Genomic DNA, 22,518 nt, shown 5'->3' on the forward strand with positions numbered 1-22,518 from the left:
ATACAGGCGTCACAGCATTGCAGCATACAGGCGTCACAGCATTGCAGCATACAGGCGTCACAGCATTGCAGCATACAGGCGTCACAGCATTGCAGCATACAGGCGTCACAGCATTGCAGCATACAGGCGTCACAGCATTGCAGCATACAGGCGTCACAGCATTGCAGCATACAGGCGTCACAGCATTGCAGCATACAGGCGTCACAGCATTGCAGCATACAGGCGTCACAGCATTGCAGCATACAGGCGTCACAGCATTGCAGCATACAGGCGTCACAGCATTGCAGCATACAGGCGTCACAGCATTGCAGCATACAGGCGTCACAGCATTGCAGCATACAGGCGTCACAGCATTGCAGCATACAGGCGTCACAGCATTGCAGCATACAGGCGTCACAGCATTGCAGCATACAGGCGTCACAGCATTGCAGCATACAGGCGTCACAGCATTGCAGCATACAGGCGTCACAGCATTGCAGCATACAGGCGTCACAGCATTGCAGCATACAGGCGTCACAGCATTGCAGCATACAGGCGTCACAGCATTGCAGCATACAGGCGTCACAGCATTGCAGCATACAGGCGTCACAGCATTGCAGCATACAGGCGTCACAGCATTGCAGCATACAGGCGTCACAGCATTGCAGCATACAGGCGTCACAGCATTGCAGCATACAGGCGTCACAGCATTGCAGCATACAGGCGTCACAGCATTGCAGCATACAGGCGTCACAGCATTGCAGCATACAGGCGTCACAGCATTGCAGCATACAGGCGTCACAGCATTGCAGCATACAGGCGTCACAGCATTGCAGCATACAGGCGTCACAGCATTGCAGCATACAGGCGTCACAGCATTGCAGCATACAGGCGTCACAGCATTGCAGCATACAGGCGTCACAGCATTGCAGCATACAGGCGTCACAGCATTGCAGCATACAGGCGTCACAGCATTGCAGCATACAGGCGTCACAGCATTGCAGCATACAGGCGTCACAGCATTGCAGCATACAGGCGTCACAGCATTGCAGCATACAGGCGTCACAGCATTGCAGCATACAGGCGTCACAGCATAGTACAAACACTTCAGGAAGCTCCAGTGGTCACTACCGTAGCCCACACCCCGGCCCATCACCTGGGCAGCTATTCCACCATCAGGAGCACTATCCTTCTAACCTGGAAACCACAGGTGCTGCTTAATCAGCCCAAATCCCATCAATTAGAAACCTGGACTGGATCTAATGTCCCTGCTGCTGATCTAAACCCTGGTCTGGATCTTCAATATTACTTTCATGTGGAAATAGGCTGTATTTGCCACATACACACTGGGTGACTTGCCGCCCAGTGTGTACAGGGCAGCGACGAGCGGTGAGCACTAATGCGCACTCCCACATCATTGCCAGTTGCTGCCACTCATCTGTAGGTATTACCAACAGATGAGCGACAGGGTGGACGGCTTTCCATAGCGTCCTACTATGGAAAGTCATCCTACCTGGGGAATATTGCAGAGAAGAGCGAAAATAATTCGGGTTTTACAGTCTAGCACTTTGTCCCCCATCATCGATGTCCATACACGCTGGGAAAAATCACCCAGTGTGTATGGACCATTATACTTATGCTTAAAATGATTTTTAAATGATCAAGTTGAGCCTTCCAGCATCCTAATCACTTCTACAAAACTACCCTGAGGTAGATACTAAAGGTCACTACTAACAAATGCAAGAGCAGATTTCAGAGATGTGTACATAGCAGTCTCTGTGTTTCAAAGACAGGATTGCAGCAAAGCACATGCAGCCTAAAGTGAATTACAAATGCATAGACAAGTGAATGTAAAATATTGCTTTACAAACATCGCTCTGCCCCAGCGCACGGTCTGCAGAAATACTGATGAAACCATTACTCCTCCATCTATTTGTTCATAGCATATATCATTATTCAAGAAATTCAAGAACCATAATGACGGAAAATCACACAGAAAGGAAAGCAAAGAAGGAGTCTGTCAGAGGACTGCATTTTTATTCAAGAGGTCCGTAATGATGGCAAATCACGGTGAAAGTCAGAGACAAAACAGGGATTCCAGCAATGGCATGGCACTCAGCGGCACTACAAAAGGCAGGAAAGCCAAACCAAGAACATAAGATAGGGGCTGAATATGGTTATTTCATGCTTTACTCTTGTTTACTTCATCACAAAAAATATATATATTTGTTTCAAACTCCGTTATTACATTCTGAATTGTATTTTGCATATTAAACTCTGAAGAGGCCATCTTAGGGCTTTCATCTGGGAATTACATTAAAACACCGGGGGCCAGATGTGCTAAGCGTGAAAAGTGATAAAATGGAGAGTGATAAACCACCAGCCAATCAGCTGCTAACAGCCATGTCACAGGCTGTGTTTGAAAAATGACAGGTAGCAGCTGATTGGCTGGTGCATTATCACTCTCCTCCATTTTATCACTTTTCAAGCATAGCACATCTGGCCCTGTAACACCATGTACAAGTGACATAGTGTGAGGGGCCCCTGGGTTCAGAGGGGCCCTTAATGCCCAGTCTGCACCATTTTTCTGTACTTACCTCTCCGGAGTCCAGCTTTAGCAGCAGTGACTCTGAGCACTAGGTGGTGTGCAGGTAACCAATTTTCCGGGGTTTTGCAAATGTGCAGTTGGGTAAATTACCAGGAAATGGTTCACCAAGCCATTTTCCCTGAGACCTGCACTCCACTGCAGTGGCAAACGCAGGATTTTTAGAGGGGGGTTTCCAATTGTAATCCAAAATCTTCCACTCTGCAGGGCATTGGAGTAAATATGGGAGTCTGGGCGAGCAGAAACAGCCCTGAAAATTGGTCTTTTTATACACTGGATACAGTATGGAATACAGTACTAATATTTTACAGTACAGGCTGTTTCAAACATATCATAATAAATAAATACACAAACATAAAAGAACCACGAAGCTCACAATCTCCTTCTTCATGGTAAGGCTCCTGTCTCTTCCTCTTGGCAGCTACTCTCTGGTCCATTGCGATGTTTGAGGGCAGTAAGGGCGGTATGTATTAAAATACATTGCCGCCCTTCGCCACCCGCCGCGATGCCAGCGCATATGTACTATCATATGCGGCTGGCATCGCGATGCGGTGACGGAGCCCCCCCGCGACACCTGTACTCTGGTGTGCGGGGGGTCTCCGTCACCTCCCTGCCGCCTGGCTCTCCCCTCACGCCTCGCGCCTCCTCCTCCCCCCTGCAGCCGGAAGGATGTCCGGCTGCTTCACGAGGGGTTTACCTTCCGGGGTCCAGGAGGACCCTTCAGGAAGGTAAGCCAGAGGGGGGGTCGGCGAGGCGGCGGGTTTGCGTCAGAGGCGGCGGGCAGCGAAAAGAAGCCCATAGGCTTCTATAGGGTATCGCCACCCAAAGGTGGCGATACCCTTCAATGCGGTATCAGTTTTGATACATTGGAAAATGCAGTAAAACCGGGGTTTTACCGCATTTTCCATTTGATACATCTCGCCCTAAGGGCGAGATTTACTAAAGGGAAAATGCCGTAAAACCCCCGTTTTACGGCATTTTCCTATGTATCAATCCCCGTCCGCCCTGTTTTCGCAAGGCTGGGTATCGCCACCCCCTGGGTGGCGATACCCTATAGAAGCCTATGGGCTTCTTTCGCCTCCTGCCGTACGACGTCCGTACGACGTCCGCGCGCCCCCCCCCCCTCCCGTCCTCCAAAATCTCGGGAGGAGGAGACGCAGGGGGACGCTGCCAGCCGCGAGAGGTGACGGAGACCCCCACAGCCAGGGCCGTTTCTAGAGGCGGACAAGCCGTGCAGCAGCCCGGGGCGCCGCACGGCTTGTCCGCCTCTGAAACAGCCAGGGCGCCCGGCAGTCTAACCCCCCCGCCCGCAGCCGCAGCCGCAGCCGCAGCCGCTGCCGCTGTCTCCCCGGCCGCCCGACTCCACGCTGGAGAGGGGAGGGGAACGCATCGTGCGTTTCTCCGTCCCCTCGCCCACGTCACTGGGCTGCCGCTGTCAGCCAATAGGAGCTCGGGCGCGGGATAGGAGAGAAGCACGATGCGCTCCCCTCCCCTCTCCAAGTAAGTTTGTTACTGGGGGCATATGTTTGTGACACTGGGGGGCATATATCTGTGGCACTGGGGGCATATATCTGTGGCACTGGGGGGCATATATCTGTGGCACTGGGGGCATATATCTGTGGCACTGGGGGCATATATCTGTGGCACTGGGGGCATATGTCTGTGACACTGGGGGGCATATATCTGTGGCACTGGGGGGCATATATCTGTGGCACTGGGGGCATATATCTGTGGCACTGGGGGCATATATCTGTGGCACTGGGGGCATATGTTTGTGACACTGGGGGGCATATATCTGTGGCACTGGGGGGCATATATCTGTGGCACTGTGGGCATATATCTGTGGCACTGGGGGCATATATCTGTGGCACTGGGGGCATATGTTTGTGACACTGGGGGGCATATATCTGTGGCACTGGGGGGCATATATCTGTGGCACTGGGGGCATATATCTGTGGCACTGGGGGCATATATCTGTGGCACTGGGGGCATATATCTGTGGCACTGGGGGCATATGTTTGTGACACTGGGGGGCATATATCTGTGGCACTGGGGGGCATATATCTGTGGCACTGGGGGCATATATCTGTGGCACTGGGGGCATATATCTGTGGCACTGGGGGCATATATCTGTGGCACTGTGGGGCATATGTGTGGCACTGTGGGGCATAATTGTGGCACTGTGGGGGCATATATTTGTGGCACTGGGGGCATATGTGTGGCACTGTGGGGGCATATATTTGTGGGACTGTGGGGGCATATATTTGTGTCACTGTGGGGGCATATATTTGTGTCACTGTGGGGGCATATGTGTGGCACTGTGGGGGCATATATGTGGCACTGTGGGGTATATATTTGTGGCGCTGTGGGGGCATATCTGGCACTGTGGGGGCATATTAGTAAACAGCATCGGTTGTGCGGCAGCGGCACATGGGGCATAATGTGTAATGGGCATTACGATGTGGGGAGTATTGTGTAATTGCCATCACAGTGTGTGGTCTAATGGGCATCTTGGTGTGCGGTGTAATGTGTAATTGTCATCACGGTGTGCGGCGTAATATGTAATCGTCATCACAGTGTACGGCGTAATGTGTAATTGGCATCACAGATAAATAGTGTATAATGATTTAAGTAGCCTGTCATTGTGAGGCGTACTAGGTCATTGTGTGGCCTTCAGCCAGCCAACTTAAGTGCGGGAGGACAATAACAATTCCTGCAGCAACCAATGTCTGGTCTTGCAGGTTGCAAAAGTGTGATATAAGGTAATTGTTTTCCTGCTAGACCACGCCTTACATTAAGCCACACCCCTTTTAATATCAAGCCACACCCCCTATTTCGGCGCGCTATAATACCATGCTATGTATTGGGGGGGGGGGGGGGGGCGCATTTTTATTTCTTCGCCCTGGGAGCTAAATTGTCTAGAAACGGCCCTGCCCACAGCCCACATCACAGGTATCGCGGGGGTCTCCGTCACCACAACCCGATGCTGTCCGCATATGTTAGTACATATGTGGCAGCATCGCGGCGGCTGCAGTGCGAAGGGCGGCGATGTATGTTAATACATCCCGCCCTAAATGTGGTAAAGCTGGAACAATAGGCATGTGCAGCAGCTCTGCTCTGTCGCTCTGTCCCTTACACTGCATGATGTGGTGGCAGCTCTATTGATCATACTATATACCAGTGCTATTGTTGTCAAAATCTAAGACACTTGCCAAGAGGAGGGGAGTTTCCAGGCAACCAGACCCCCCTGCGTTTGCCTATGCACTGCCCCTTATTTCTAAAAACTCTTAACAATTTTTTTGGAGTGAAAGTGGCACAGGAATCACCAGTCCTGGTTACCAGTCATCTAAGGATGCGGCATGTGTGGTTGTATTCACACTGGCCTGGAGAAGTGATAGGTTCAGCATCATGGCTGCCAGTCCAGCATCACCAGGGAGCTGGTCATCAGCTATAGAAAATCTGTCTGTTTGCTATTGGCAACTACTCTTTATTTTTGAAAGCTTAAGTAAATCTACTTCATCTCATGGCGGAGGGGTTGGGAATCCTACTGTATGTGTGATGTTACAAGTCTATGGGGGTTATTTTGGTTCACTCTTTCTGACAAATTCCTTCTTAGAGGGACAAAACCATGTGCACTGCAGGGGGGCAGATGTAAAATGTGCAGAGAGAAATAGATTTGGGTGAGTTATTTTGTTTCTGTGCAGGGTAAATAATGGCTGCTTTATTTTTAAACTGCAAAATAGATCTCACTTTGAAGAAAAACCCCACCCTAATCTAATTCTCTCTGCACATGTTACATCTGCCCCACCTGCAGTGCACATGGTTTTGTCCCTCTAAGAAGGAATTTGTCAGAAAGAGTGAACCAAAATAACCCCCTATGTGAGTGTAGTGTCTTTATTTTAATATTATAAATCGTTTGAAATGCACTAGGGAGCAGATTCTGAGTTTGAAGCAAAGCAAACAAAGGAAGTAACTTTGCACATGGACCCAGAGGCTCAGATATACCATATACCAGCTGATATACAGACTCACCCTGCAGCACCTAAACCTGCCGAAGCCTGTAGTTGCTATTTGGCATTGTCAGAGTGACACAACGGGTGCCGGACGGCTCCCCGACAGTCGGGATTCCGGCACAGTCAATACTCCGACGTCGGAATCCACGACCCCCATGAGGGAGAATAAAATAGGTGGCGGGCCCGCAAGGGGCTTCATTGCGCTCCCCCCGCTGTGCAGTCGGGATTCCGACATCGGAGTAATGACTGTCGGAATCCCGACTGTCGGGTTATTATACCACACCCGACACAACTAATAGATGATATAAGATGAGCACAGCATTGTATACAGTTGTGTAATATTTGCCAACAATCTTATGTACAGATGGAGCCCCTCTCTGCTTTGCGCGGCTCTCGCCAGACTGTCCCCGCTGGCGAGAGCAAGCAGAGAGGGACTCCATCAGATTGGGACGTGCGTGCGTCTCAGTCTCTCGGCGGCTGTGCAGGGTTAGGGGGGTTCAGGGCGGCGATGAGGACCGTCTCTCCGCTTCAGGGAGACAGGCAGGGTTAGTGGGGTTCAGGGCGGCGATGGGGACTGTCGATGGCGATGAGGGAGGTGGCGGACAGGGGCCATTAGAGAGTGAAATTGCCTTTGTGAGTAAACCAGAATAACCCCAATGTACAAAAGCGGTTTAATTAAATTTTTAAAAAATGATTATTTCAAACAACTGAAAGCTTGTTAGTACAGACAATATTATAATATATTATTAAAATATATTATATTCAAATTATATATATATATATATATATATATATATATATATATATATATATATATGGAAGAAAGAAAAGGTAGGTGTGCGCTCTGTCTGGTTCACCACTTCTGTACATTAATGATCATACATTGGTACATAAAAATCACATGTATTCTAATTTTCAATAAAAATGAATTTGTACAAAATTCGATATGGATAACAGATTCAAGTACACTTTGTTTGAGTGAAATAACAGCAGATCCAACTTCGAGATATGCAAACTTCTTTGGATAGGAAACCCTACGCGTTTCGTCCCTTAGGACTTCATCAGGGGTAGCTGGGGATCCAATTGAAATAGTACCATAGAGATAGGCTTCTTCCAACAATAGTGAAATGTAAAAGGTACTGACCACGTCAGTTTAGATAAAACCTCTGTCCTGCAGAGGTGTAGGACTTCAAAAAAGCCCAAATTTCTGCCGATAACAGCTTGAAGTAAACTGCTCAACCACAGAGGTCTCTTCCACGTATGTGTGGTTTAAAAAATACAATAGAGTGAAGTATGCATCCAACGCCGTAGACAGCAGTAAAAACCGCACTTGATTTCAAAAAAAGACCTGGAGTGACGTTCTTATTTGGGGAAGTCTATATGTGGTCAGCTTATGTAAGCTGACGATTGAGCGAGCACCCGGGCAGGTTCATTTGCATTTACTACGTGGCAGTGCCGGACCACTTGTGAGAGATATATATATATATATATATATATATAGGCAGGTAAGTATCAAATGATACTATAGGGCGGCACTCCAACGGATTTAACTGGATCAGTATAAAGACAGACGCACACCTGTAAACAGGTCTAATGTTTCGGTTTATTCAACCTTTATCAAAGAGGTCCGTTGGAGTGCCGCCCTATAGTATCATTTGATACTTACCTGCCAACACAATAATAACTGTACATAACTACCATAAATTAGGATCATTCTTACAGGATGTTCTAGCATTACAAATATTAGTAGTACAGTATGTGTGGGAAGGTGAACTTTGGAATAAGCTAAATGATAAAGCAACAGAAAAACAATATTTATATAGCGATCACTCGCAAATCAATTGTCCAAATATTACAATTGTTGAATGGAGAACCATTGGCAATATAGACATTAAATGACTTTTATTAATCAGTCCTAAAATAATAAGACCAGTAAAATGTTGGATAAAACCAAATGCAAATGTGAATATGTAATAATTGTCCACATATTTTTTTTGCCTATCTTCAAGTCAATGACTAAAGTGGGGAATGAAATAATGTGGTACCTATTGTGCCACCAAAAGTAATGATAGATTGACAGCAAAGCCTTCTCTGTCTAGGTCACCTGAAGGAAGGGAGAGGGGAAGCTTGGTGGATTAAGGAAACAGAAGTTCCAAGGGTTCAGACGGGGCCCAGAAGACGAGACACAGAAAAGTCTTGGAAAGCACAGAGAAAAGAGTGTGATATAATGAGGGACAAAGATGTAAGACGCCAAATAAGGGGAGGTGAATTATGTAGGTTGCTCTGAATTTAATGGGAAGGCAACAAAGGAACTGAAGGGGAAGGCTGGTAGAACCTGAACTCTTCAAATGGGATAATTCCAGCTGCAGAGATTTTTCTATTTGGTAATAAAAAATAAAAAAAAATAAGAAAAAGTCCTGCAAAAGGAATGTTGTAGTAATCAGGAGGGGAAAGGAGAAGGGTTAGTGCCAAATGACACCTTTAAAATAGACTAGAAATGTATTAGAGAAAAATGAAGCTTTAATTTTAGAATATAAATATGTCGTAACTAGATATCTTGCTGTTGATTCTAGATTTACTGTTCTGGATAGAAAGCTGTCTGTATAACAATATTTATATTTCATTGTTATTATGTAGAGAACAGTAACATATGCTTTATACAAAACGTTTAAGGCTACAGTTGGAAAGCGCCAGAGTTGATTTACCGGTTAAAGATAACCAGTATTTCAAAACGTTTAAAAAGCAGAGTCCTACACATTTCAGAGCCGTATTTTATGCAGTGAGAATGGCTCTGAAACGGTATTTAGCAAAAAACATCAGATTACAGACCTGTGATAGGCTGTCCCCTGCATTCTGCCTTGAAACGTGTTGACGGGATTAAAACGGGTTGACTGTTGTGAATGGTATTTAAATGGTATTTAAAATGGTGATCTACTGCAATGTGAAGGCTCAGACCCGTTTTAAATACCGTTTTAAAACGTTTAGGCAGTGTGAATGTGGTATTATAGTAATGTTTGCATTATATAACTCCAATATGGTCATTTAAAACTCCACTGAAAAAATATAGTACCGGTACATGTATTTCAAATATTTAAAAAAAATTTGATGACAAAAAAAATCTGAAAATTCGGGCTGAGTTGAATGCAAGTCTATTTGCGGAGCGTATCTTACCTGTCTTTGTATACGTTCTATACGCAACTGCAAAAATTGCAAAGACATACACCACCCAAAGGGTTTAGAATGTAAGCTCTAACGAGCAGGGCCCTCTCTCCTTCTTAGGATATATCTCTGCCACTGTTATAATTGCATCAGTGTCCACTGTTGCAACTGTCTTTTTTATTTTCTTAGTACAGATGGTGTAAAGGTTAGCATTACTGCCTCACAGCGCTGAGGTCATGGGTTCCATTCCCGTCATGGGTTCAATTCCCACCATGGCTCTAACTGTGTGGAGTTTGTATATTCTCCCCGTACTTGCGTGGGATTCCTCCGGGTACTCCGGTTTCTTACCACTATCCAAAAATATACTGGTAGGTTAATTGGCTCCCAACAAAGTTAACCCTAGAATGTCTGTGTGTGCGTGTACATGTGGTAGGGAATATAGATTGTAAGCTCCACTGGGGCAGGGACTGATGTGAGTGTTTGAATATTCTCTGTAAAGCGCTGCAGAATATGTATACGCTATATAAGAAACTGTTAATAAATAAATACATTTACCATGTACTTGTCCTAATTTGTATTTGTACTGTAGTCACAATCTTTCTTGTATCGTTCTTTGCTCATCTATGTATTGTCAGGCGCTGCGGAACCCTTGTGGCGTCATATAAATAAACAATAATAATAATAATAATAATAATAAAATACCTTTCACTTGTGACTGATCAGGCTAGCCACTATTTCTGACTGTGGAAATAGCGTCCTATTCAATGCTATCATTTTCAACAGCATTGAAGACTTTTCTTTAAAGCCGGATCTGTGTTGTCAGAAAGGGCCATGGATTCACGAATTCTCAGCCATTTCTCGACAATCTGCTGCAATTTTCGTCAAACTCAGACTTTCTGAAAATCGACCGTCAGAACATTGAATTCTGACTGTCGAGTTGCCGTCAAAAGAAGCTAAAATGGCCTGGGATTCTAACTGTCGTGACTTTCTGATAGACCCCCATAGGGCCTAATTCAGACCTGATCACAAAGTTGCCTTTTTAGCAAATGGACAAATCACGTTGCACTGCAGGTGGGGCAAATGTAATATGTGTAGAGAGAATATACAAACTCTGCACAGGGCCATGGTGGGAATGGAACCTATGACCTCAGCGCTGTGAGGCAGTAATGCTAACCATTACACCGTCCGTACTGCCCCAATTTTCACTATATAGTCAAAATAGGATAGAAATAGGATAGTAAGCTAGCCAAAATTGCACAGTGTTTAGGAGGCTCACGATACCGATGCAAAAAGCTAGTAAAAAAAGTGCAGTTAGCCAAAATCCCATAATCAAAATACGATAGACATAGGATGGTCAAACTCGGGCATTAGCCTGAATTGCACCGCATGTACACACCTGCGGTGGACACACACATATTCTGCACGGTCTTACAGCGTCAGAATGGACGGGAAGCTGCCCGTACCCACTGATGCAGTGTATTTCCGCAAAATGTACTACTATCATCGGAACTTATACATCACACACATCACATACTTATGCAATTAGGCTACCTCATTAAAAAGGGATTGTTTTTATTGGTCATCAATTATTTTTCATGCAGTGTAAATGTGTGTAAAAAATGCAGCCGTGCTTTCAGCATACATTTGTGTGTTTAGTAATGGTCCATTTAGGCTGCAATGGTTCCAATTGAAGCAATGAAAAGAGTGTAATTAATGAGTAATGAGTAGGGGAGTGGATTGTATTGTGTTCAGCTGACTGTGGTTCAGGTGCGGTCGTACTAATTGGGTGATCCGAATGCCTAGCGCATGACCGAGTGGTGTCCACAAAGTGAAACTTGCTTATGAAGACCGCATATTTCCTGCCTGTTGGTTCGTTTGCAGTCGATTGTTCTGTCCGAATGTACGCCTACCAGAATTAGTGCACTCTCTCGTGTACGCCCATGTTTACGCCCAGTTTAGCCCACTTTGAAACTACGCCCCTGTGTAGTTCCGAATGACGCCCATATTACGCCCATATTTCTCGAGTGAATGCGGTGCACATTTCTATACGGTATTAGTGAGAACGAGTACGGAGACCGTGCGTGGCACATGCGCATAGCGTTGCCCACGCATGCGCAAACGGCTAAAAACGCCATCCGAAAGAATTCGGAAATTTACGCATCGACCAGAATAAGGCCCTTAATGATGATAGATATGAGTGCAAATTTGGTTGCTTGTTCGTGCAGCATAAATAGCAAGCACATCATGGAGATTTGAGCTATAACATAAACCCTGGGAATCCTGCAGATTAACTGTGTATATTAAATATATTCTTTGGCATTTGCTTCTAGTGCTAGTCCCATGGTGTATACATCTGTATCTGTGGTAGTGGTGAGCGCTGCCGGCCCCTTGGTGTAGACATGTTAGTCTGTGGTAGTGGTGAGCGCTGCTGGCCCCTTGGTGTTGACATGTTAGTCTGTGGTAGTGGTGAGCACTGCCAGCCCCTTGGTGTAGACATGTTAGTCTGTGGTAGTGGTGAGCACTGCCAGCCCCTTGGTGTAGACATGTTAGTCTGTGGTAGTGGTGAGCGCTGCTGGCCCCTTGGTGTAGACATGTTAGTCTGTGGTAGTGGTGAGCACTGCCGGCCCCTTGGTGTAGACATGTTAGTCTGTGGTAGTGGTGAGCGCTGCCGGCCCCTTGGTGTAGACATGTTAGTCTGTGGTAGTGGTGAGCGCTGCCAGCCCCTTGGTGTTGACATGTTAGTCTGTGGTAGTGGTGAGCACTGCCGGCCCCTTGGTGTAGACATGTTAGTCTGTGGTAGTGGTGAGCGCTGCCGGCCCCTTGGTGTAGACATGTTAGTCTGTGGTAGTGGTGAGCGCTGCCGGCCCCTTGGTGTTGACATGTTAGTCTGTGGAAGTGGTGAGCGCTGCCGGCCCCTTGGTGTAGACATGTTAGTCTGTGGTAGTGGTGAGCGCTGCCGGCCCCTTGGTGTAGACATGTTAGTCTGTGGTAGTGGTGAGCGCTGCCGGCCCCTTGGTGTAGACATGTTAGTCTGTGGTAGTGGTGAGCGCTGCCGGCCCCTTGGTGTAGACATGTTAGTCTGTGGTAGTGGTGAGCACTGCCGGCCCCTTGGTGTAGACATGTTAGTCTGTGGTAGTGGTGAGCGCTGCCGGCCCCTTGGTGTTGACATGTTAGTCTGTGGTAGTGGTGAGCACTGCCGGCCCCTTGGTGTAGACATGTTAGTCTGTGGTAGTGGTGAGCGCTGCCGGCCCCTTGGTGTAGACATGTTAGTCTGTGGTAGTGGTGAGCACTGCCGGCCCCTTGGTGTTGACATGTTAGGCTGTGGTAGTGGTGAGCACTGCCGGCCCCTTGGTGTTGACATGTTAGTCTGTGGTAGTAATGAGCACTGCTGGCCCCTTGGTGTTGACATGTTAGTCTGTGGTAGTAGTGAGCACTGCTGGCCCCTTGGTGTAGACATGGTTGCTGCTACTTAGGTAGTGGTGATTGCTGCCAGTCCAAGGGTCTGTGCTTGTGGAGAGTACTGCCAGCCCTAGTTAACATTGTTGGGGTACCTCCCAGGTTATAGTATAGGATCTAGAAATGATTTGTTTGACAACTATCATGATGAAGGTCTATAGTAAAGTATGTAGCACAGGGATGTAGAGCTTTAGTATGGAATATAGGACTGTAGTAAGGGATCTAGTTACTTTGGGTGTGTAAAGCTATGGTCAGGGATGAAGGCCTATAATATATGATGCAGGTCTAAAGAAAGGAATGTATAGTCTAAGCATGCAAGGCTAACATCAGTCAGTAAATTTGAGAAATATAAGGTTATCATTAAGGGATGTAGTATGGGGTTTATACACTCCCATACTCCACCCAACTGTAGCATTAAATCCCTTCATTCCATCCCTGACTATAGGCTACAGCCAGGGATGCAGAGTGGGGGGAGGGGGCAGCATATGCTGTGAGGGAGCTGAGCCTGCTGTGAGGACCAGGCACAGCTGTCACTATGGGCGGAAGTAGGGAAGCAGCGTGCTCTGCTCTCTCTGCAGACATGTTTCCCAGTAACCCCTCACCCAGCGCCATCCGCCAATCGGATAGCTGTGTTGTGTACACGTCACTCCAGCGGTCCCGCCCTTTCCGTCCCTGGGACGCCGGTTGCTGAACGTGTCAGAGTGATCTGTGAGGCCCCATTCCCGGGAGAGACTAGTGTTCCCGAGTCGAGGTGAGCCGGCAGGGTCCCGGGGCAGGGTGCATGCCGCTCTAGTAACGGGCAGCTCAGTGTCCGGCTGCGGCAGCCATGCCCACATGTGAGGAATGCCCACTCACTCACCCACCCAGCAGCAGCTCCCCATAGCATCCTCCCACTGGCCACTATTATAGCACACATGTTACTACTACATGACACTGTCCTATCCCCTCTGCTGCTTACGTTATATTCATTGTGACACATCTGCTGCTGCATTGTTACAGTACAATTGTGTAGCATGCATGATACTGTTCTATGTTATTACAGTGCATTAGTATAGTATACATGATGCTGTACAGTGTTATTACAGTACATTAGTGTAGCATGCATGATGCTGTACAGTGTTATTACAGTACATTAGTGTAGCATGCATTATTCTGTGCTGTTATGATTACAGTACATTAGTATAGTATACATGATGCTGTACAGTGTTATTACAGTACATTAGTGTAGCATGCATTATTCTGTGCTGTTATGATTACAGTACATTAGTATAGTATACATGATGCTGTACAGTGTTATTACAGTACATTAGTGTAGCATGCATGATTCTGTGCTGTTATGATTACAGTACATTAGTATAGTATACATGATGCTGTACAGTGTTATTACAGTACATTAGTGTAGCATGCATGATTCTGTGCTGTTATGATTACAGTACATTAGTGTAGTATGCATGTTGCTGTACTATGTTATTACAGTGCATTATAGCATGTGTAATACTGTACTATGTTACAGTACATTAGTGTAGCATGCATGATACTGTACTATGTTGTTACATTGCATGCATGACACATGCATGACGCTGCACTATATTACATTACATTACATGCATGTTGCTGCATTTAATTACTATCTCTATATTAACTGGTCTTCCCAAGAACAGACTCTCGCCACTGCAATCCCTTCTAAATGCTGCTGCTAGGCTGATCTTCCTTGCAAGATGCTCATCGTCTGCTGATCCGCTCTGCCAGTCCCTCCATTGGGTGCTTGTATTTTTCCGTATTTAATATAAAACACTTCTACTCACATATAAAGCTATTAACCATACTGCACCAGCATATATCTTTTTTGTTTGTTTGTTTAAAGCAATTTAATGCTATGCCCCCACTTTGCAAATAAAACATGCAACTCCAGATAGTGTGGTCTGTGACTATTTTAGCACTGATATGCAGACCAGGCCTGTACTATGAAGCACCTCAGAGCGACACGATCAGGCAGGGTAGAGGAACTGCATGTGTTGTTAAAGGTACAGGGTGCTAGAATGAACACAAGCTCATTGGAGGGATTACAGTATAAAGGGTCAATGTAGACAAAAGGCGGACAGGATTATTTTTGGGGGTGTCAATTTCAAGACACATTTGCACACGGATCCCAAATTAGTGTACCGCTTTGCTTGCCATTCTTCGTGCACGTTACCGTTCCAGGCCGTAGTCCATGTGTATGGTAAAGTGTGAAAACTCTTGGATAAAAAATGTTGTTGATCTTTTCTTGTGACCGTTGCCATGGCGAATTAGATACTGTCGCCCTGTCAACTGGATACCTAGGGGAGGAGTTGCCTGCAAAACAGTGGGAGAGAGATTCTGGGAGTGCCACCATATTTTGGGACACCATATAGAAAATGTTCATCCTTTATCGGGTCTTACCATCTAAACTTTCTCTCGCTCTCATACAACACCCAGCTGCCATGTCATGCAATATGGTTGTGATGTTTGGAGTAGTGTGGGAACAGCAGCGCTCCCTGTACCATGCAATGAACTGTCACAGCGGGTTATTAGAATCTGGCAGGTCATATCCATTGCAATTAAAAATTATGTCGGCTCTTCCCATCAAGATGTATGAATGGAAATGTAATTAATACAACACTTTCCTGCCACAGTCTATAGTCCTGCAGGTCGGGCACCTGTGGTTTAAAATATCAGGAACAACTTTGATAGAGTACAACCGATAAGTCACCAGTATTTGCCGGTGTCCTTCAGCCAATAAATATAGTTGCTTTTGGGTGACATTCCCTTTCCCATTCATTGCTGTGGTGTACGCTACAGATTCTCAGTGACCATTTTACCCTGGCCCCCTGCCAGACATTGATGCTGTCAGTTGCCAAAATTGATGGCATCAGGTGTCAAGTTTAGAAAGTGAGTGCTCAGCGTGTTTGCTGTAGATCCCCCCTCTGCCGCTCTGGTATTATTAGCTAGTTGGGTTCCTGCATCCACAGTCCTTGCTTTAGTTTATAAAACATTATTTTTCTGTCGTCTCTTTAACTGTACAAAACATAAAGAATGTGATAATGGCTCCAAAAAAGGTATTTACTTGTTAGTTCCACATCCTATTAGTAACTGACATACTTAGAGAATGATCAGGTTGTGTTTTTAACACGTTTCAGATGCCACCCAAGAAGGCAGACGATGGACCAAAACAGCATCCGATCATTGGTCGATTTGGGACCTCTTTGAAGATCGGCATAGTAGGGCTTCCGAATATAGGGTGAGTAAATGACGTCCTTATTCATTTTCCGTGTCGTTTATAGGGTTGTACTTGTCCTTGTTAGGTTATTCACTATACAACCGACTTCTCGGGGCTTTTTAGAAATAAATAGGTCAGTGCTGGGCCTTGTAGAAACCAAGATCAATAATCAGGAACGTCAGCTAGCACAGAGCATACTCACATACATGAAGGTATTCCTGTCCCCATTAGACGCTCGCAGACCTTTTTCTGTGAGTCCTGACCGTGCTATGATCCGGAGAACTGTTACTTGTCCCTCTGGATGATTGATGTGGACAGCAGTGTGCATAGATCTTATTGCTGGCACTCCGGGCAATCCGCACAACTATAATTAATGGTATGTGGAACACAGCACTGTATACAGTAAACTTGTTGGCACTTAAGCTGGGTACACACTAGACTACATAATGATATCGGCCATAACGATAAATTATTTATATTGTCCAATGTGTGCGCACTATATTGTTAACGATGTGCGCTCCCTTGGGTCGTTGGCAATGTCTTCTGTCATTTGTAAATCGTATCGTGTTCATGTTGTCTAGTGCCGGGGTTCTCAAGCTAGGTCCTCAGGACCCCAACACAGTTCACGTTTTCCAGGTCACCCGGCAGGTGCATAGGTGTATTCATTACTCATTGACACATTTTAAAAGATCCACAGGTAAAGCTAATTATTTCACTTGTGATTCTGTGAAGAGACCTGCAAAACATGCACTGTGTGGGGCCCTGAGGGCCATGTTTGAGAACCTGTGGTCTAGTGTATACGCAGCGTCAGTGTTTTGGGTTCGACAATCTCAATTTATAGGCACATGCTAGATGAAGATACTGGAGCCAATTCAGGGCTGGCCACCATTTCTCCCACTTCTTGTGACCAGACTTTGCAACCATAGGAGAATGACCAGTTTATAGCCTAGTTCCAGCTACTCCGTCACAAGTGGGGATGTGTTGAGATGTGCCAGACTCTGTATTGGCTGTCCATGCGTACACTTCGTTGTGCAGGGTCAAACACACAAGGGTCCGCTTGGAGAAGGTCCTTCCGTTGCACGCTGCATCACTCCCCGCGTGTTGTAAATATAAGTTAAAGATCAGCGGCTCCAGGTTTATACTGTTTGTACTCCGTTCGTCATGTAGAGCGCTGTACATATGTCAGCAAGGGTTATACCACCGGTGCGCCTATGTGTTTATATTTATCCTTGCTGCTCTTCAGTCTGTATCATTCTTGGGCACATTGAGTATTTCATTTTCTGCCATAACCACGATCGCAGCTGCTTTATTAATGTTCTGGGAATATTGCCAAGTAGAATGTTGATTATTTTGCATCACGTTGTTGTTACATAATTGCAGGTAATGTAGTAAGACAAAGAGCCAGCTAATGTAAATGCCTCTCGTATAAATTGCTACTAAGAATAACTTGCCTTCTGTCGAGTAGGTGCAAAGGTTTTTCGGAACTGTTAATTCGGTAGCGGCCCATTCATACGTCTTTGCTGTTTTTATGTTTAATGATGGTAGTTTTGTTTCTGCAACCGCTATCCACGTGTTAACATATAAATACTACGGATTGGAGCATTATTTATGTTATAGTGTAATTAACGTGCATCAGAGTTTTCTTTTGCAAGCTCGTGTGAAGGATCACAAAGCGTAGGTGTAACAATGCCGTACAACAAAGGTGCGCAGACAATAGAGTGATTGTAGAAGGCGCATTTTCTCAACAGTCATCCTGTTATGTGAAAAGTTTATTTGCATTAGCAGCGACAACAGCAGTATGTATTAATGTGCATTCTAGCACCTGTGCGGTTCCTCTTCCTGCCTGTGGCATTGCTTTGTACTGTGATACTCCTAGCACAGTCTGGTCTATACCTGCATGCTGAAATACAGCCCAGAGTGTGCTAGACGAAGTTGAGCTACAGTCAATTGCCAGTTTTGCCTTGCATTTTTTAAAGCTGGACTATCATACTCCTGGAGTGCGAGGTTGTCTCTGCTGTTGCCCATTGTTGATGACGGTTTTTCCAGCAGAGTTCTATGCTGATTTCTCTAATTGCATTTGCTCATAAAACATCTGCTCTGGTGCTTCTAGCACACTCTGGTCTGTATCTCAGTGCCGTGAAACAGACCAGAGTATGCTAGAAGCACCAGAGCAGACAAGACAGGTCAGCTTGCTGATGTTTTGTGAGCAAAAGCAATTCGAGAAATCAGCATAGAACTCTGCTGGAAAACCATTCATTCGTAGCATTCCCTAATAGCAAAAATGTGGCAAGGCATGATGGGACTTGTAGTTTCAAACCAGCTGGAGGGCCATAGTTTGGCCATGCCTGCACTAGGTTCATTTTGTATGTTTGTTTATTGGGTATTGGAGAAATTTGAGTAAAAGGGCAAACCCAAAGTAATACAGACATATAAACTCCACACAGATATGTCCTTTTTGGGAATTGGCAAGCAGTAGGATTCAGTGGCTGCACGCCGTCCTTCTCCAGTCCCTCAGTCCTTATCGCTCTCCTCCCTCATCCTCATCTCTGATCCATCTACTTACTACAGGTGCTCAGCACTGCCCGGCATGAACAGCGCCTGCGTAGACTGATCCCCAAATTCTGGGATCTCGACATTTCCAATCCCGGGATTGTCAACCCTAGTTGTGCAAGAATATTGGCAAACTTGCTCTACCATAATTTTCCCTGGGTGTGCACAGCCATTCATTGGAGTAAAGGCCCATACACTTTGGGCGACTTTGAGCTGAAAGCCGCTCAAAACAGCCTGTTTGAGCGGCTTTCAGCTCAAAGCCGCCCAGTGTGTATGCCCCAGCGGTGAGCGCTGCTGCGCGCTCCCGCATCATCGCCGGGAAAGCCGCTCATCTGCTGGTAATACCAGCAGATAAGCGGCGTTGAGGGTGGCTTCGCATAGCGCTGCGCTATGCAAAGCCGTCCTTTCCCCTCCGTCGGTGCCGGGCAGGGGGAAAGCCGCTCAGTGTGTATGCACTGAGCGGCTTTCCCCGCAGCGATGATTTACATCAACGCTGTCCATACACGTTGGGCATAGTCGCCTAGTGTGTATGGATGGGCCTTTACACGTTGGCGAGAATGGATTTTCTGTCAAACCCTTACTTTCATCATTATACTACGCTGGTTTGCTGTCTACAAACAGGTCAGCGGTATGCATGTTATGAGGTGTTTGATTACAAGTTCTAGTTAAAAAGTAATAATCCACAAGCGCACTCAGTGATTACCTTTTTTCCATACTCTTTGTCGGGAAGAATGTCAGCGGCTTTTGTGTTTATTGTGTGCCCTTTTTTTATTCTGGTTATATTGTTTATTGTAGGGTGAAGGAAAGTTTTGTAATAATCACTATTTGATGTTAATCCATTTTAATATGAGCCCATGCTGTACAGGCTTTCCCTGGAAGCTAATAAAATGGATTCCCCCACACCTTCTCTTTACTTAACAGGAAATCAACTTTCTTTAATGTGTTGACTAAGAGCCAGGCGGCTGCAGAAAACTTTCCATTTTGCACCATTAATCCAAATGAGAGCAGGGTACCCATCCCAGACGAGAGATACGACTTTCTGTGTCTACATCACAAGCCAGTCAGGTATGAGGGTTTTTTTTTACGTTTTTTAAGTCCTAGATGAGTGGAAAGATTATATTCCAGAGGCGGAGCAAAGCAGATTACCCTTCCTTGTGGTCACAGATTCGCTCACAGATTCGTCGGACTAAAGCGTGTGTACAAAGGAAATGTGCCAGGAGGAAGTGACAAGTATATGAGTAAAGGTCCATACACACTGGGTGATTATGCCCAGCGTGTATGGACAGCGATGATCACTATCATTGCTGGGGTGAAAGCCGCACAGTGCATACACACTGAGCGGCTTTCCCCCTTCCCGGCGCCATCAGCAGAGGGGGAGGGTGGCTATGCAAAGTCATCCACAAAGCCGCTCATCTGCTGGTAATACCAGCAGATGAACGGCTTTCCCGGCGATGATGCGGGAGGGCCATACACACTGGGTGTTTTGAAAGGCTTTCAGCTCAAAGTCGCCCAGTGTGTATGGGCCTTAACTGACCTGTGCTAATATGTACAGGCAGAATATTTTTGTGCATATATGGGGGTATTCAATCCTGGACCAATTTTTTTGCCATGTGAAAAATATGTATATGTTAAGGCAAGTTTGACTCGCCCTATTCAATCCCCCTGCTGATCTTTCACCTGGGCAAAAAATCCTCATTGCCATAAACTGCGTCAATTTGCGAAATTTCCGCAAATCTGCAAAATTTGTACTCCATGTACTCAAAAATGGGTGAAAACGTCAATGATTGAATACTGATAGGCAAATCTTTGCCTCTTTTTTTCACTTGGTGGAAAATTTGCCCGAGATTGAATACCTGCCGCCATATTGTCAGTAGCCTATTAAGTATAGCGGTTCTTGGGTTTATAGAAGTAAGAACATCAGACCTCATACTGGCACATGAATTTCCAGTGTATAACCTGGGTGACTGACATGCGATAGTCACATGATGTTATGCTCACCCTTGTCATCTTAAGATTCCATCCTTGACACTTCCATTTTGATTGTTTTTTTTTTCTCTGTTATTTGTGATGTAACCTATAGAAATCAGAATGTGGTAGCGATTTTCACCCGCTTGGATCACAGATTTATAGCGATTACAGGTGTATAAGTGCTTTTTAATAGTATACGTCACTAGTGAATTATGCATGTCCCACAGAGGTTTAACATGACAACACTGCTGTCTATTTATTCTTAAGCAAAGTTCCGGCATTTCTGAACGTGGTGGACATAGCCGGTCTTGTCAAAGGAGCCAGCGCAGGCCAAGGCTTGGGGAACGCTTTTCTGTCGCACATCAGTGCCTGTGACGGTATCTTTCATCTTATGCGTAAGTAATGACCAATACTTTTTATACTGATTGCTGGCAGCTTGATCTGAAAATTTATTATTTTTTTTTTTAAATGTAGTTAAGTAATTTAATTTTTTTTTCACAAACTGTAGTACTCTAGTTTTATTTAATGTTTGGGGAAAAAAAAATGTTTGTCTTATCACTCTAGAAATGTACCCCTTGTTGCCGACCATGTTATGCATTTTGACATCATTTACATAATTACAGGGTTATTCAATTATAATTACCTATTCAATGCACGGACGTTTTTTCCGCTGTTGCAGTTTCGACTTAAGTTAAAAAAGTCGATCCTGCATTGGCAGTAAATGGCCACATTTTTAACTAAAACACGTGGATCGACGAGTATCCACGTGTTTTCCGACCTTGGCAGTTTTTCCTACAGTTGAAAAATCGGTAAATCTGCGAAAAGTGCATATTTTCTGTCTGAAAAATTGGAACTAATTGAATACCCCCCCCCCTCCCCCCCTTAGGGGTAAATTTACTAAAGTGTGAGTTTGTAGAAGTGAGAGGTGTTGCTCACATCAACCAATCAGAAAAACTCATACTTTAATAAATGTACCACTTAGACATTGGGAGGTGGAGTAATATGGGGGGGGGATGGGGGCCAGGGCATAATCTAAAGTGGCGAGAATGAGGCTGGAGCCAGTGATAAATAGCCAGCCAATCAGCTCCTACCTGTCATTTTTCAAACCCATCCTGTAACTTGACAGTTAGGAGCTGGTAGTGTATCATTCTCCATTTTATCCCGTTTTCAAGCTTGATACATTTGGTCCTATATGCAAAAGGAGAGAAACCAGGACCATAAGCTTGAGAATAATATAGACCACAGTCATTATATGAGGAGTATTATATGAGAAAGGTAGGGGGCCACAGCCGATATGTGTGTGTGAGGACAGGGTAGTGTCTAGATCCCCTTCAGTTTGTCAATTTTCCCATCATGCACTGGGTTCAGGTATACCTGGAGGGGGAATATAAATCTGTGGTGAGTGAACCGAGGAGCCACCGTGTCCGAAGCATGCGAGGGTGCAATGCAGCTAAAGTAAAACAAAATAACCTACACCTATGTGAATTACAGATAAAATACAAAACGTTGTGAGGGCATCTAACAACTTCCGCCCTCACCGAACGTCACAT

At 45.6% G+C, this 22,518-nt stretch overlaps 1 protein-coding gene across 2 annotated transcripts in view; it reads left to right on the forward strand.

Annotated features, from left to right (window-relative positions):
* Positions 1-22,518, forward strand: part of OLA1 (Obg like ATPase 1) — a 181,720-nt gene that overhangs the window by 32,079 nt on the left and 127,123 nt on the right. The window contains exons 1-4 of one of the 2 annotated variants that reach the window (XM_083154779.1): positions 13,807-13,963; positions 16,371-16,471; positions 19,922-20,065; positions 21,236-21,363. In XM_083154779.1, coding sequence (XP_083010905.1) covers positions 16,371-16,471; positions 19,922-20,065; positions 21,236-21,363 — 373 coding nt within the window. In that variant the 5' untranslated portion in view covers positions 13,807-13,963. Of the gene's footprint in view, positions 1-13,806; positions 13,964-16,370; positions 16,472-19,921; positions 20,066-21,235; positions 21,364-22,518 lie in introns of those variants that run through there. The other variant, XM_083154778.1, reaches the window with a different exon arrangement.

Source organism: Crinia signifera, chromosome 7 (assembly GCF_055691185.1).
Source record: "Crinia signifera chromosome 7, ASM5569118v1, whole genome shotgun sequence".
NCBI lineage: Eukaryota > Metazoa > Chordata > Amphibia > Anura > Myobatrachidae > Crinia > Crinia signifera.